The sequence below is a fragment of the Phyllostomus hastatus genome, unplaced genomic scaffold (genome assembly GCF_019186645.2).
Source record: "Phyllostomus hastatus isolate PE091 unplaced genomic scaffold, TTU_PhHast_1.1 phas_scaffold_442, whole genome shotgun sequence".
In the NCBI taxonomy this organism is placed as follows: Eukaryota; Metazoa; Chordata; class Mammalia; order Chiroptera; family Phyllostomidae; genus Phyllostomus; species Phyllostomus hastatus.
In genome coordinates, this window is record NW_025334030.1 from 6,175,512 (window position 1) to 6,192,407 (window position 16,896).

A 16,896-nucleotide genomic window follows, 5' to 3' on the forward strand; every position below is an offset into this window, starting at 1 on the left:
ATTTGATGAGACAATACCGTTCCACTTGGTTCCAAATGAAGAAAATGGTATAAGAAGTCACTTAACTTAAACAGCAAAATAACATAAATCATTGTAGGAATTCAGGTACAGAAGTGCACCAATTCAAAGTGCCCTCTGTCCCCTCTCCTTCCCAGGGCAACCACTGTTAACACTCGAGATTCTTCCTCTCAGACCTCTTTCTGGATAAACACCAGTTTTTAAAAAACAAAATCACAACCATACTATCCATCTTTTGGGCAACTTCCTTCGTTTCACCTAGCAGCGTATCACAGGACCGTCCACATCAGAGACCTGCGACCAGCCACCACGCTGCCGTGTTCCCGTGCAGGAGCGCCTCCTCCCTCACTGCAGCACTCACCCCACTGACATTTAGGGCATTTGTGGGTTTGCATGGCCACCCACGACACTGCAACGCAGAGCCTCCCGCGTGGGCGAGGTGGTGTCTGCACTCTGGGAGCTGGCGGCCCTGCTGGCCGTCAGTGTGCAGCTCCTCACCCGCACCGCCAGGGCCGCGCTGCCCGTGGGGCGGGACACAGCCTGCTCGGTCTTCGTCAGTCTTCTGAGGAAAAAAAGAGTTCTCTCTATTTTCTCTTCATTTTCATTTCTGTATTATTCCTGAAACGGAGCATCTTTTCATGATTGTTGGCATCTTCTGTGAATATCCTATTTTATCCTCTTCCCATTTTTCATTGTACTCGCCTTCTTTTAACTTTCATGATGGGGTTCATGAACACTCATTCTGAACTTTCATGTGGTCACGCCCGACAGTGTTTCCCACTATGGCCATGGCTACAGAGACCCAGATCATGAAAATACTTGCCAGCACCCTCCTCCAGCTGTACTGTTCTTGTGTTTTTATCTTTAGGTCCTAAACCCACCTACACATCCCTTTCGTGTGTGCTGTGCGGGTGGGGTCACACTCCACATTTCTCCAAGTGGCGGTTCAGCTAACTCAGAGCCACAGCCCACCCGCTCTCCGACGACTAGAAACGCTGCATCTATCACACATGACTCCCCGCGGCTGCGGGCCTGTGCTTGACTCTCCCACCGGGGACGCAGCGCCGCTGGTTTGCTGCCGCCCCAGAGCCGCCTCTTCCATCACCGCAGCTTTACAAACTGTTTTGAAGCCTGGACGGACGTCCTGTGACCTTGTTCTTTCTCAAAACTTTCCAGACTACTCTTCACACATTCACTCTTCTTGATAACCTTCAGAATTCATCACGTTCCAGGAAAAAACCCAGCTGTGTGGGCCTTTGTACATGTATGAATGAATTCACAGATGAACAGTGGGCCAACCTGTGTGTGATGCCACCTGGCAGCCTTACGAGGCTCATCTTTAGATTCAAGAGTGTCATGGTTCTCCATTTACATGAGGTCTTTTCATGGTCTTCACTTATACTTTTAAACTTTCTTTACAAAGATTTTTCTATTTCTCAGGGTTATTTATAGGTGTTTCTTAGGTGTTATTACTAAGTGGTTGGGACCTGCTGCTGGACTCGATTGCAGCAGAGAACAGAAGTCGGATCAGCTATATGGAACTTCAGATTCTAACCAAGTCATGCCGGGCAAGGTGCTCAGTCTCTCTGTGCTTCCGCTTCCTCGTCTGTGAGATGCAGACATCATCTCCTTAGTGTGGCTCATTGTGGAACCCCCTGCTAAGTGGTATGAACTTCCCTTACTCCACACCTATGTCAAGTCCATGATGCCTATTTTCATATTGTAACATTTCTGAAATTGTAAATGGGTTTTATAATCAATGACATGTTATAGTTTAATCGGCAGCATGTTTTTTCTTTCTTGGAGACTTCTAAAATAATGGCGTGTCACATAATCAGTGGTGTGTGGTTTCAATGACGTATACTAAGATATACCACCGGGGGTCCTTCTTCCTCGTGTGCTGAAGGGGTTCACAGCCCTGGCAAGGGCAGTATGCAACAGCCACTCCGAGCACTTAGAGCTTGGGCATGCCGTCGTCCACCATGCCACCCGCCCCCAGAACCACACATCTCATTGCTTAGACAGACCATTAACCTGTTTCTGACATTACAAGATCTTTCCACTGTGAAAACTGTCACAAAACCAAGACTGACAGGACCACCCACTGCCCCGGTCTCTCCCCAGATTAGCAGCCACACAAGGTACCTCGAGTCAGGTACTCACTCCTGCAGCAGGCGCCTTCAGAAATACGGGGGTGGGGGACCAAAATTCCTGTCACTGACACTTACTGTGGCTGAGCCACACTCTGGTGATGACGGGGTCCCTCAGGTGAAGGGACAGGAGCAGACCCGGTCCGTCCCTCCGCCCGGTCAGACCCAGAGCAGGCCGCCCATGCCAGCGCTCCCTGGCCGACCGCAGCAGCACACGACCCTCCCTGGCTCCCCCAGGCCACCTGAGTCTCAGCACTCCCTGTGCTCAAGGCCCCGGAGAGGCACCAGAAGGTCTCCCCAAGGGCAGGGCCCCCTTGTAGCTCTCATTCCAACCAGAGCTAAGTGGTGCCTGAGATGACCACTGTCCTACAAAAAGAAAAGCATCACAGAGGAAATGCTGGCCGCACAGCAACACTTGAGCTCCGTCGCCCTATGAGAGAGGGCTTTGGCTTCCAGGCCCTCAGAACGAAGACCCACTGAACATGCTGGTGCGCCTTCCCGTGGAGAGACCCTGCCAAACGAGCTCCCTGTGCCAGTGGACGGATGAGGCGTCGATACCCTCCCAGGAACCTTCTACAGCTGACTGAGCTAGTGACCCCATCTTTAATGACCGATTCAGTCGAGGTGGCCTCCAGGTAAAGTTCACTAACGTGCACTTTCTAGGTCACGGCTTTTCCTCCCATCACTATCTGTGGAGGCTCTGTATGAGAGCGACATTCGGAGTGACACCACCTAAATCGGTAGTTGACGATGACCACAGGACGTGGTCACATGCTAGAGCATCCAACAGCCCCTAGGGCTCCAGGACACGAGGGAGGACACAGTCACATGAAGAGGCCCACCAGCGAGGGCAGCTCTGCAGCCGGGGGCCGCAGATGCAGGGGCAGACAGGCTGCCTGGAGTCGCCGGGTAGTGAGGAGGCTGGTTAGCTCGTGTGAGGGGCCGAAGGTGTGGCAGGAGCACTGGTCACAACAGGCAAAGTGGATGGCCCAAATGTCCACCAGTGGGTGAATGGGTACGGAAGTGTGATCCATCCAGACAACTGACCGTTATTCAGCCATAAAAAGGAATGAAATTCTGGTACGTGGTGTAGCCTGGATGGACCTCGAAGGCATTATGCTCAAGGAACCAACCTAGCCAGACAGGAAAGGCCGCTGATAGGAAACATCAGAACTCCGCAAAAGTACAGACGGGAGTAGAAGAGTGAGCGCTGCAGACTGGGGAGGGGCGGGAAGCGTCTACCAACAGGCAGGGATTTCCCTTCGGGAGGTCAAATGCTCTAGTTACGTGCATCTCTGAATATGCTCACAGCCATAAAGCACACACTGAGTGGGAGAATTCTATGGTGTGAAACTCCATCTCAACAAAGCACTTTAAAAAGAAAGCACAGCGGGTGGTCAGAGTCAAGACTGCCACTCTGGGTCAGACCTGGGTTTGACTGTGGCCCTGCTACTTTATCTCACCCCCACCAACCTCAGTTTCTTCATCTATAAAATGGGGACACGAGCAATACAATGGATTAACACTGGCCATGAACATAAAATGCTGGCATTACTCTGGAGATAGGTACAGGTGCGGGGGGCTCCCACTCCACCTCACCCTACATTCCATTTCCCACCCCAGCTGGCCAGCAGCAGCCTCAGACCTCCTCCAGCGCTCCTCCTGAGGCAACAGGAATGCCTCGTTGGGCCTACGGACCCTGACACAGAGATGCGAATGTCACCTGCCTGTGTGCTTTTCTAGGGTAGAAGCTTCCATGTATTTAACAAATTCTTAAAAGCTCACCCTACCTGGCTGACGTAGCTCAGTGGATTGAGCGCAGGCTGTGAACCAAAGTGTCGCAGGTTTGATTCCCAGACAGGGCACATGCCTGGGTTGCAGGCCACGGCCTCCAGCAACCGCACATTGATGTTTCTCTCTCTCTCTCTCTCTCCCCCACCCTTCCCTCTCTAAAAAAATAAATAAATAAAATCTTAAAAAAAAAAAAAAGCTCACCCTGGCTGGTGTGGCTCAGTGGACTGAGCGCCGGCCCGCAAGCCAAAAGGCCACGGGTTCGATTCCCAGTCAGGGCGCACGCCTGGGTTGTGGGCCAATGTTTCCCTCCCCCTCTTGCCCTCTCTCTAAAAATAAATAAAGTCTCTTTTAAAAATCCCCAAAAGTTGAAGAGCACCCATGATCTGCTGTGTCAGTTCTCAGCACCCACAGCACCCTCTCACCAGAGAGGCCCCCCCCGCCAGGATGAGCTCGCCAGGCCTGCAGGGGTGTAGTAGGGGTGTAGCCTCCCAGGTTGGCCAGGGCAGAAAGGTGCGGCCCCAGGGACTCAGTGTGCGTGACTACGTAACAGCCTCGACCACCGTGCCTTCTCGCTCTGCTGACAGGCGGGAGGCCTTCCCACGTGAGCACACCTGACTGAAGTAACAGCCAGGCCCCGCCCCTGCTGGTGTGAGTGCAAACCCAAGGGAGGCAGCGTCCAGGGAAGCAACATGTGGCCAGTCCTCAAGAGTCCATGCTATTCACCTTGGGATTCCCACACCTAGAAATCTGTCCTACAGAAATCACCAGAGATGTGGGCAAAGAGGCATACCCACAGATTTCCATAAAAGCAGTATGTGATCAGCAAAAATCACAACCAAGAGAACTGATTAGATGACTCACAGTCACACAAAGGAAACAAAGTTCAACTGTGTAGATTAGGGGCCAGGGGAATGGTAGTGTCACCCAGAGAAGAGCACAGACGCGAGCTGACACGTCCCGTGTGACCCACGACGCCGGGAAGGCATCACCGTGACAGGAAAACACACGGCCCGTGGGGGGGGGTCCTCTGGTTTTTACTCTCTTCTTGGCAATTTCTGATATTATTTGAGCATTATAATATGCATGTATCATTTTTCTAAAATTAAAAAATGCCTAAAACATAATATGTACCACATTATCTGAATTATGTAGAGTGGAAGAATATCAAAATATTAAAAGTGATTGCCCCTAATTAGATTTTTCTGAATATAAATAGTTTCTGCATATTTTTAAATGTAACTTTTTTGTACAATGCTCACGAGAAAGATTCCATTAAAATGCATACTGCCAGAAGTGGGCATACTGCTCCTGCTCTTGGACGGAACGGCCTTTCCCTGTTCAGCCCCTCACCACCAGGTGTGGACGTCGTGCACAGCACTGGCCTGCACACACAGAAATGGGCAAGACGGCCAGTGCTGTGTGCAGTTCACCAAACTTTAAAAACTGGCTGAAAAAACTCCCACTTCAGGTACAAGGCGGTGCTGGTGCTGACATCCCAGATGCTTTGCTCTTGGCAGGCTCCCCTACCCCAAGCCCACCAGGAGGCTACCCAGCCCAGGGCAAAGGACGCAACAACTGCCGGACTGACAGGATCTGCTGGAGCCTGCCCTGCAGGCCCAGCCCTGGCAGCGGCTGCAGCCGGGAGGCGGGCCGGGTCACTGGGACAGCGCTGATCACATGAAATGCTGAGCGTGGGAGCCCAGTCGCATTTTGGGACATCAGTGTTCATCAGTGAAGTGATATCCACAGAAAGACTAGCAATAAAACTCTTCAGTGTGAGACAGCTCTGTCTCCTTGGGCAGAAAACAAAATACAGATCCTAAGGTCTGAGGCAGCCCCCAAAGATTCTGGGAGTAAAGTAGTTTCCACCCCAACTTGCCGTGTGCACAGCTGAGGGAGCACCTGATGGTGGGAGCGCCTGATGGTCGCAGCACCAGAGGCTGCTCCCCCTCAAGTGACGAGGACAGAGAGCCCTTTCCCTGTGAGCCGTGTCAGTGGAACTGGGTGTGGGGAGGGGACCGAGAGAGCCACGGTTCCTGGGAAACAGAGAGACTCTGCCCGAAGCCCGCCTTACCAGGGGGTCACATGGGGAGGAAGCACTGAGTTGCAGGCCCTGAGGTCCTGGAGCTCTTCCAACAACATGGATTTGGGGACAAGGTTGCTTCTCAAGACTCAGGCTCTGGACAGATGGTCGGGGTTAGGGGTCTTCCGGGGTTGGGGAGGAGGGATACATGACATGAGGTCAGGGCAGGAGGTTTGAGACCCACTGAGAGTCTCCTGAGGTGACACTTCTGACTTCCTGCCTGCTGCACCGGAGGGCCCCAGCCTGGCCTGGAAGCCATGTGAGCAGTTCTTGGCCCCCAGCAGCCGCCTGGCAGACTCAGGCGCTCTACATGCCCGACCAGCACCCCAGGATGGAAGAGACGACCGTGAGCAAGTCTGTGTTGAGCCACCAGCCCTGCACCCACATCAGACCCAGACGCAGAGCTCTGGGGGAGACCGGAGGGTGCTGAGACAGCACTGAGCCTGTCTGGGCATTTCCTTTCAGAGTAGAGGAGGTGGCAGGAGCCACACGCAATACATTCCTAGAAAGTGGACTGCCTTGGGGACAGGGCGGGGCAGGGTGGGGCGGTGTTTCAGCCTGAGTGCTAACTGGCATGGGTTCCTTTCTGGGTGAATGCCCGTTTAAACTACATAGTGGCACAACTCTGAGTTCCATGGTGTATGAACTGCATGTCAAAACTGTAGAAAAGAAGTCCCTAGCTCACAGCTCACAGCTCACAGGACTTATCTTTTTATTACAGACAACACCAACAGCCCCAGGGCCCCAGGGTCACGAGACAGCTCAGGTTTGTTTACCTAGCAGATCGGCCCCTTCGTCCACATCCCCGATGACCTCGGACCCAGCAGTCGACAGCTCGTGGTACAGGGAGTCAGTGTTGATGCCAAAAGCCTTGTTGACGATCCCCTGGGTTGGGCTGTGAGGACACGCAGCAGGGAACGGCAGAGTGAGTGGGCAACATCTACAGGCCAAGTACGGAGACTCTCCAATGCCCCATGCAGGCACGCAACGTCGGCACAGCACAGGCACTGGGGGAGGCAGCAGGTCTGTGCCCCAGATACCCTCCCACTGTGAGAGGCTGCCGGGGCAGCCTCACCGAAGGCACAGACTCCTGAGGTGAACACTGGGCTCACCAGGACCTGGGCCGAGGGCCCAGTGAGTACCTGTTGCCGGTGCGGTCTAGGCGGGGCTCCCGACCCATGTCCAGCTCTGGGGTGGAGTCGATAATGTCTTGAACATCAGACCACTCGTCACTGCTGCCCATGCCTGGGGGACAGATGGGACTGAGGTCAGGAGGGTGCCAGCAGTGCACCCATTACTCATGGCTGTCCTCTCGCCTGATGTCCAGAGACCCCTGCAGATGACTGCCAGGCAGAGACTATCAAGAAAGGGTTTTTCCGCCCTGGCTGGTGTGACTCAGTGGATAGAGTTCACCAGCCTGTGAACCAAAAGGTCACCAGTTCGATTCCCAGTCCGGACACATGCCTACAGGCATGGCCCCCAGTTGGAGGCGTGCGAGAGGCAACTGATCAATGTATCTCTCATATATCAATGTTTCGCTCTCTCTCTTTCCCCCTCCCTTCCCTTTTCTATAAATAAAAATAAATAAATAAATAAATAATCTTTAAAAAGCGGGGTTCCAGGGCTGGTGTCCCCCCAAATAGCCTCCTTCTCATGATCTCATCTGAACGGGACACATGCCCTAATTTCCCCCTCCCTTTTCTCTAGATGATGGTGGTCCACTTTAGACACTGAGTTGCATCCCCCAAATTCAGTGTTGAAGCCCTAGCCCTCAGGACCTCAGAATGCGACTGTGTTTGAAAAGAGGGGCTCGAAGGAGACGGTCGGGGTAAACGGGCCACAGGGGTGGGCCCCGATCAAATCCGACTCCGTTCCTATGACGAGAGGGGATTAGGACATAGACACACACAGGGCGGCCGTGTGTGGACACGGGGAGGAGAAGGCGTCTGCATCCCCCGGAGAGAAGCCTCAGGGGACACCAGCCCTGCTGACACCCTCTCCGGCCTCCGGAGCTGAGAGAAAAGAATGTCTATGAGGCCCAGCGTGTGGTTATGATGGCAGTCCGAGCAGGGTGATGCATGTACCGAAACTATACTCCATGGGAGGGAGAGAAAGCTCCCTGGACGAGAGGGAAGGGAAGGCAAAGAGCAGACAGCAAGTGCACGGGTGCTGCCCGCCCCCTGCCCGGCCCGGGGAGCGCCCAGAGCCGCAGTACCTATGCTGACGTTCCGCATCTCCTGCGTGACCTGAACCTCCATGTTGCGGCTGTTGCGCTTCTCACGGGCCCGCTTGCTGTTCTTGGTGCCAGCGCTGTAGTCCCCCAGGGGCTGCAGGCTCTCGTTGAGGGGCGTGACTGCGGCCGAGGGCACAGAGGACGTGGGCGTGTTGGACTTGGTGCCCGTGGTGCTGGGCGTGGCGGCTGCTGAGGACTGGCCCGACTCGGACATCTCATCGTGTGGACACTAGGGCCGAACACGGGAAGAGGGGAAGCTTGTCGCGTGGGCCACGACCCCCTGGGGCTCTGGATGAGGGCCCCTCACTCGGCTTCTTTGCCACTTGACTGTAATAAAACAGCATCCGCGCTGGAAGGGACAGGTGGACCCCTGCGCTCCCGCTGGGCTGATTCCTCACGGCCTCGTCACTGGCTCATCTAGCCATTGTCTCTGGCTTTCCAGAGGCAACTGCCACCTTATTTAAATGGTTCAGATGGGGCTTTCTGCTTGCATGCTCCCCGATGACGCCGTGTGATGGACATGGATGGAGCTGCACGGATATGGCAGGCAACCCTTTGCAGCCAGCGGTAGGGGTGGTCAGAAACAAGATGCAGTCCAGGGTGGGCAGAGGGCTCTAATAACGGGGCCAGGGAGGAGGCCTCTGATCCCGTTACTGCTCTGCTGCCCGGCACTGGCCACCTCTCCCGCCCACCCCTGTGCCCCTCCCCCGCCAGTCGGGAGCTGTGAAGGGGCACGCACCTCCCTGGTTCTGCCCACCATGGCCTCCCAAACAGAGACACCAGGGGACATGCAATGCTTAACGTCCATAGCTCGGCCGGACCAAAGCCTACTCTACGTATCTACGTAAATACAAACAAGCTGAAATTCCACTTCTGCAGAATGGGACATTCTCAAGATATTCTAGGAGTGAAAAAAACCAGGTCATTAAAAACTAGTCAACAGTGAACCTGAAGAATTTCGTGGAGAGAACACATGTGCTTGACTGAGTTCGGGACATGAAACAAACACCTTCTCCTGCCGTCTCTCCCAACGGAACTGCTGGACAGTCGCCATAAAAATAGCTCCCACTCCTCTCTCTGTTAACTAACATCTATAACCGAGTCACCCTGAGCAGGGCCTCAGAGCCTCTCCGCAGCCTGTGGGAGGCAGTTCCCCTCGGCACCTGTCCCCTCTTTTGTGGTGCTGAGAAGGGGCACAGTCTCGGGAGGGGCTAAAGCCCCTGGGGTGGGGGTGCCGCTGAGAGGTGGCTCACGATGCACATCCCAGTGACCCTATGGTGCCACGTCACACGGTTTCCCCAGAGGGCACACTTCCAGGGAAACTTTCTAACAGGGGAGGGGCTGATGAGGGGGGTGTGCTGCCCTCTCCATAAAGCTGGATGAATGCTAGGACCAACTCATACCTGCCCATAACTGGAAGGGCTGACCTCTAGGGGATCAGGCCAGAACTGGTTGGGGGACTTGAGACCTCATTTTCTGACCAGCGGGTCACAGCCAGGCCCAGGGCAGGACGCTGCGCCCCCCCACCTCTCGGGGCGAGTGAGTGAGTTCTGGCCTCCTGTGACAGGCTTCTGACCTCTCTAGCAGGCACCTCACAATTCCATACCCTCTTCTAGGGAGGGGCTCTTGACCTGGGAGGCCATGTCCCCAGGTGACACCAATGATGTCTGGAGATACGTGTGCTTGTCACATCTGGGAGCGTAAGTGTTCTTGGCATGTAGTGGACGAGTATAAGGGTGTTGCTCGACACCCCACAGAGCACAGGCTGGCCACACTGCCCGGGCTGCCGCTGCGAGGAGCAGGAAAGTCCTGCTTGAGCGCCTGTCCCTCACCTCCTAGACGCGCCTCTGTCTAGGCATTTCCGTTTGGGTGTGGGTCCCTCCGCTGAAGGCCAAACTGAGAAGGAAAAACCCTTTCCCTTCCTCAGCACCAGCACACACTGAAAGCCTCCGTGATGGCTCCCCGAGTGCCCTGTCACTCTGCACACGAGGCCCCTGGGTGTCCTGCAGGAGGGGCGCTCTGCTGCCACCGGGTCCCATACCAGCACTTATGGAGACAAGGGTACGGGAGACTGTTTGCATGGGAATTCCGGACAGACCAGGGGAGGTTAGGTGCAGGGGTCCCCTCTCAGGGGACCACACCTTCTGTTCCTCATCAGCCCCGTTTCCTGGCCTATCTCCGACTCTTCAACTTGTGTCTGTGGATTTTCCGTGGGGGTCCTTGACCCTGATAATCACTGCGGGAAATTCTGCAACATAACCAGGATACCCCCAAGCTCCCTTAGCTCTCCATTACCCTATGGTCCACCACTTACCCACGGATACTCCCCCTGGCCACCACTTACCTAAAGGCAAACCTCTCAACCTCCTAAACATCAACGTGTAGCAGTGACCTCCAAATGCAAAGAACCCAAACTCTTAGCGGTCTTTCCTCACCATGACAGTAGCCACAACTGTTTGGTTAAAACACTGAAAATACAGTACATAAAAACAAAAAACAAAACAAAAACAATAAAAAAATGAACAAATTAGGAGAACCTTAAAACCTAGAGCATGAAGTTAAAAGAACTTAAATAATTGTTGAAAAAAAGAAAATCAAATAAAACACACCTAAGAACTAAAACATAAAACACTGCAATTTATTAAGAGAAAGACTACGTCAGACAACACAGGGAGAGAGAGGACGTCCTGGGAGAGGCCGCTCAGACACAGGCGGGGAACGACAGTCCGGGGGCCAGAGCGAGCGAGCGAGTGGGGCCCCGGGGGCTTTCCGAGGCTCATGCGGCTTCTTCCAGAGCTTCCAGGGAAGCCCTGGCTACAGGCTCAGTTTTTGTTCTAGAGAGTGAGTGTGAGCAGCCAGCTGAAATGGACAAGCCTAGCCTGAATGGTGCGGAGAGCTGGGACCCCACAGGCCCACGCCCTTCTGCCCAGCCCCCACCCGCTGGCAGGATAGCCTGTAACTGGCAGGTGAGCGCTTGGGTCAAATGTCACAGAGACATGCTCACTCCCTGGATCAAAAGCCGAAGCCACTGGAGTCACAGTTTGCAGCTACCTCCTGTAGGCAAGCCAGACCCTGAGAGGCGGAGGACAGTCAGCATGGATCTACAGCAGAAAGGAAGTTTCCGGGACACCTGGGCCCCATGTCCACAGCCCAGCCACCCAGATACAAAGGCCCTTTGCCTCCTGCAGGCATCTTCCAATAGTCTCTACAGGAAATCCACCAGTCCCAGGGTCACCTCCTCCACCCCTGAGGGTGGCATCCTTACCTGGCAAGGGGTCAGTCTCCTGTCCTGCCACAGTCTGCCTCTTCCAGACAAGCTGAGCTCATAGATCAAAACTGGCTGCAAGTGACCAGGGAAAGTTCCTGCCCTCAGCTTTCCCCGTTCCGGGTGCACACCCAGGATGTCACCTTCTCAAACTCGGAGATCCAAAGCCATTAGCATGTACAGGCGAGTGAGAACAGCCCAGAGGAGAGAAGCTGCCTCCTGGCCTGACTCTCCTGGTTGCTGAACAAACCTCAGACGCCAGAAGCACAGAACACTCTGGGCCAGCACTCGGTCTGGCCGAGAGGCTGGTACTTTGGGGTTTATTTGGGGGCCAGTGGCTAAGCTCAGTCCTAAATGGGCACACCCTAACTGCAGAGGGGGTTAGCCTGGACTGATAGGTGCCAGTGCAAGGCCACGCCCTCCTGAGCCGGCCCAGTGTCCCCACTGTCGCCGCACATCAGGGAGGGGTCCCGCTAACCCAGGAAAAGCTGCAAAGGGTTGTATGCAAAGGCTGGGCTTCCTGAATGGACATGGGGCGACAGGGAGAAGACCCTCACTCCACAGCACGGCTACAAAACCTGGTAGGTGGAGCTGAACTGCAGCTGGCCGAGGTCACTCAGGTGCCAGTGGTCCCCCGAAGGCACGAGCTTGCCCCCCATCTGTGCACGTACCATGCCGTCGGTCAGGGGGAAGACATTCAGAGAGGTGGGGCGCTCCTTCCTGCTGAAATGTGAGGAAGAGGACAGGAAGCGGAGGGTCAGACGGTGGCTCAGGAAAGAGCTGAAGACTCTGCACATGTGGACGCCTATTCTGCGGACAGCACTGTTCTGCACGACATCCCTTACCTGGCTCAGGGGAGAGGTCAGCTGCTGTGGGGGCGTGGTCCCCTGGGAGGCCTGTCTCGAGTGGGAACCTCCGTCTCCTCCTATCTACAGCCCCTCTTTAATCAAAGGTATCCACACCTTCAGGGGAATCTCTGCTTCACTACGACCCCATATAATAACACTTGCCTGTTTGCTATGTTGTGATGTATCATTTTTCATTTTGATTTTTAAACAGACACCTTCAGTGTAAGCTGAGACACCCGCAGCAGGACTGCCGAGGGGCAGTGCTGACGGGCTCCTCTGAGTGACGGCTGCTACGTGGAGCCAGGCAGGAAAATCAGCTCTGTTCTGCTACTTGCCTCTGCCCCTCTCGGCCCCACCCCCACCCCTTTACTGCTTTCTCATAGGACCTCACTGAAACAAATGTTTGAACTGAGTATGGAGTGAGAGGGCCCTGCCCTTGCGTTGGGGGGTCACCCCCTCCACAGCACCTTCTCTGGCCCCGTGTGCTGTTCTGTCACCATGCAGCACCAACATGAGGGAGGGGTTCTTTCAAAGCTGTGCTAGGAGACTGGGGCTGTCGGGCAGCCTGGACTTGGGCTTGTCCCTGAGAAGACACTCGTGGACCTTAGTGCCAGTGAGGGCAAATCAGGCACCAGTGGAGGAGACGAGGCCAGCTTCCACCCCGCCCCAGGACAGGCACACTGCACCCCAGAGACTGTCGCCTCCAGGGCCCACGCTGCTCGGAGGTGTGCTGGCCAAACGTTATGGCCCCTCATACCTCAGCCTGTCACGCTCAGAGCTCAGCCCCAGAGAGGCAGGTGGAAGGGGTGCTGGGGACCTCCTCAGGGGCTCCAAGGAGCTGGGTACAGAGGCTAGAATATTCTGGAGAGAGGTAACAGGTTTTCTTGTGCTGCTGGGTGGACGCAGGTGATGAAGAAGGGGAACAGAGCAACCCCTGCTGACCAGAACTGACTGTGGCTGGGCAGATGGCCTCAGAAGTCCAGACTGGGGACGGGGTCTCTCTAGCTGGGGCTGCCACACAGGATGAAACACGAAACCTGTGAATCAGGCCCTGCTTTAGCCCCTCTATGGCCGGCTCCTCCATCCTGTTCAGGAAGCTGCCACCTCCTGTAGAACAGGGCCCCTGGACTCACGGGCACCTGGCTGACCCGTCATGGGAGCTGGTCTGTGGCAGGGACAGAAGCAGATTCTGGAGCAGTGGGCTCCCCCAGGGCTGGGGCTGCCGATGCCTGAGGGAGCCACACAGAGGGGCATGCTCAGGGCCAAGGCCTGTCAGGAAGTGCCTCGCACAGCCCTCATCACCTGTGACAGAGGGCGCCTTCTCAGACATGTCACTTAGAAGCTGAAGGAACTAGGACCCTAAGAAAGACATCAAGTTGGAAAGCTCTGAGTCTGCAGATTCATCAAGACGTCAGCAGCCTGCGACTCAGGGCTCACTCCGGCTCTGACTCAACTCAGCCCACAAGGACTGAGGCGTCCGGGAAGGCAGCCTCTGCCACATACTCAGCAGGTCCCTGGAGGAGGGGGGCCAGGTGAGGACAGGCTGCAAACTCCACCGGCTCCCTTGGGGCTCTCAGCCTGTCCTGTGCTCACTTTTCCTCCTTGGGGCTCCCAGTGCTGGAATGGGGAGCCCCTCTCCTGGCTGGCTCTGACCTTGGGTGAAATGCATACAGTGGGTCCCTTGTTCCCAGACAAGTTCAGTCCTAGCTGTCACCAGATGCTACAGGATAATGGCAGGGGCAGGGTGTGGCATTCTCAAAGGACAGGGGACACCTGTCCATACCCTGCTCCCACAGCTGTGTGTGCAGACACATACTACGCTGGGACAGAGCCAGGCCCCTGTCCCCCAGCAAAAACCATCACCAGGAATTCTGTCTCGCCATCTCTTTGTTGTTCCCCGCAGAACCGCAGATGGGCCTGTTCTCCAGGCCCCGTTAGCGCTTGCTGGGCACTGCTGACTGACGGCCCAGAGCTCTGCCTGAAGTTTGGCCAGTGCACCCTCTCATTACGTCCCTGCAGCTCCCTCAGGGGATACCTATGCTCGTCCCCTTCGGAGGTTGCAGCCCAAGGGGGTCATGCTATCTGCAAAGGTCATGCTGCCTGTGGAGTCATGGTCACGCCCTGGCTCTGGGTCCAGGGCTCTAAGTGACTGAACTAGGCTGTCTGACACCAGAGCACAAGGTCTCCCCGCCACCCACTGCCCACTATGGCAGTGCCAGCCCCGGGCTTTGGATGCACGGTCCCATCTGTGAGCGGGCGGACATTCGCTGAGTGAAGTCCCTGTACCAGCATCTACTCCCGGGCTATCTGGGGAAACATGGGCTAGCCTGCTGCCTCCTGGGTGGCGTGGCCCTGAAAATGCCCCATCAAGAGCCTGTGGTCTGTAACAACACTGCAGGAAATGTGTCAAGTGGACTCAGAAACCTCCTGGGCTTGTAATGACGAACCACTCAAGTTCTAAGCTCCCCAACCCCGAAGGCCCGCGAGCACCTCAAGTGACGGGCAAACGCTGCACAGGCTTTACCTTTTCCTCCACGACTGACGAGGACTGTGGACAGCGACACACACAGGCCCAGCGGGCGGCAGTGACAGCACAGAGAGCAAGACAAGAAGACAGCATTAGAGGGCACACCAGAAGTGCACCTGCTCACACAGAGAACACGTATGCAATGACCCAGGCAGGCGCCCCACTCCATACTTGAGACAGATGCTGAAACATGCAAACATCTACACGTGACAGACGCACGACACACAGACACATGACCCTCTTAGCTTAGAGGGAAAGTCCCAAACAAGACCTGTGCAGCAGGTCAGCAGGTCACACGTGTACTCAGCAGAGGGCGGTGGGCAAGTGTGCTCTCCAGGTGGCTCAACACATGTGTATACGTGGGCATGCGGGGACAGAGTACACAGCCACATGTGTTCATGAACCAGACTGAGCGTTTCGAGCACACAGCAGTTTTTACTCTCACGACACACAGTTCCAGAAGCCAGGTCAGGAGTGAAGGAAAACGCCTGTCAGGGTCAGCGGCAGCCAGAGGCTCCCCAGCACTAAGGGTGGGCCCTCATGGAGGGGGTTAGAGACCCTGAGTGAGGAACCTGGGCAGGCATACATGTGTCCCCCAAAGATCCCAAGTTGTGGCGGGAGAGGCTGTACCCCAGAGCAGAGTGGTCCAGGATGACAGGCGGGGCCTCCCCCTTAGTCCACCAATTAGCAGCATGGGTCACAAAGCAATGTCTGACCCCCTGAGACCCACAAAGGCCAGTGGTCAGCACAGTGACAGAAAGCTCGTACTTTCTCTACATCCGTGAGTGTTCCTAGTGAACACGTGAGGCAGGGGTGGCCATCCATGTCTGTTCACCTGGACACCGGTCCAGGGGCACATGGTGGCCCTCAGAACATCTTGCTCCCAGCAAGTGTCTGGGCTCTGGAGGAACAGCTGCTGGGAAGGCCGGAGCCCCGGCAGCTGCTGCAGCAACCACGGCACAACCAACCATGGGCTGCTGACGAAGCTAAATGCCCCCAGCTGGCTGGCCGGGCAGTGAGGGCGCCCAGGTACACTGCGCCCCACCCCTGTTTCCTGTGCCCTGCTTCCCAGACAAGTGCTGTTGCAGCCAGCACTCCACAGGAGCACGCTCCCCTTTCAGCCCAGACCTCCTTCAGGAGGACTGCGGCCGGCAGCCCCAGGCTGCTTCTTCCTCTGGCAGGCATCTCTCTGACAAGGGGGCAACTCTGGATTGGGAGTCTATTAACAGAGAGCACCGAGGGCCTGGAGACAATGGCAACCCCCCGACACAGTGCGCACATGCGGGCCCCAGGCATCCCTTTCTGGCAGGGTCAGACTGGGAGGCGAGGCTTGCAGAAATCTGGACCAGAGCCCCAGCCTGGACAGCCAGGGGTTTGCTTTACAAGCGAAGGAGCTCCTGTGGGCCACGGCTTGGTGTGGAGAAAGCCCCTGCCTGGCACCACCCCACCACAGGCACTGCTCTCTACTCTGGGCTCCAAAGGCCCCACTCACCCGAGGCTACAAATGGCTATGGGTGGCAAGCAGGATCTGGCCTCGCCGGCATTGAGAGAAAAGGCCCACAGACCCATCCCTCATGAAACAGGTTGGCGGGTTTCTTACGACCAGCCTGTTCTAATTCCCTGGGGAGGAGGAGATCCAACACAGTCTGCAAGAGCTGCTGAGGGGCCTCAGAGGGGACCCTGTGAGCTACCTCATGCAGGTCCAGGAGTCATGACCACAAAGACACTGCCTGCCACTGGGCCAGGGGCTTCTCTGGGGAAAGAAGATGCTAACTTCCCACAGGCCTGTCTGCCACAGGGGCTGAAGCATAACTCTGAGCAGCAAGGACACCGGAGGAGCCAACACTGCACTCGGCCAAACTCTGCCCCATGACGCATACGTTCCCGGACACGGTCCTGCCTCCACCACACACAGGGACTTCCACAGAAAGCACAGCCCATCCTGCAGTCATGGTGCCTCCTCCATGCAGAGGAGGAA

General features: G+C 55.8%; 1 protein-coding gene across 14 annotated transcripts in view; it reads right to left on the reverse strand.

The window, feature by feature from the left end:
• Nucleotides 1-16,896, reverse strand: part of MAPK8IP3 (mitogen-activated protein kinase 8 interacting protein 3) — a 52,620-nt gene that overhangs the window by 13,684 nt on the left and 22,040 nt on the right. For 4 of the 14 annotated variants that reach the window (XM_045820588.1, XM_045820583.1, XM_045820586.1 and 1 more), the window contains exons 5-9: nt 14,916-14,939; nt 12,122-12,266; nt 8,261-8,507; nt 7,188-7,290; nt 6,822-6,940 (exon numbers count right to left, since the gene is read on the reverse strand). In XM_045820588.1, coding sequence (XP_045676544.1) covers nt 6,822-6,940; nt 7,188-7,290; nt 8,261-8,507; nt 12,122-12,266; nt 14,916-14,939 — 638 coding nt within the window. Of the gene's footprint in view, nt 1-6,821; nt 6,941-7,187; nt 7,291-8,260; nt 8,508-10,622; nt 10,715-12,121; nt 12,267-14,915; nt 14,940-16,896 lie in introns of those variants that run through there. The other 10 variants (XM_045820587.1, XM_045820585.1, XM_045820594.1 and 7 more) reach the window with 7 other exon arrangements.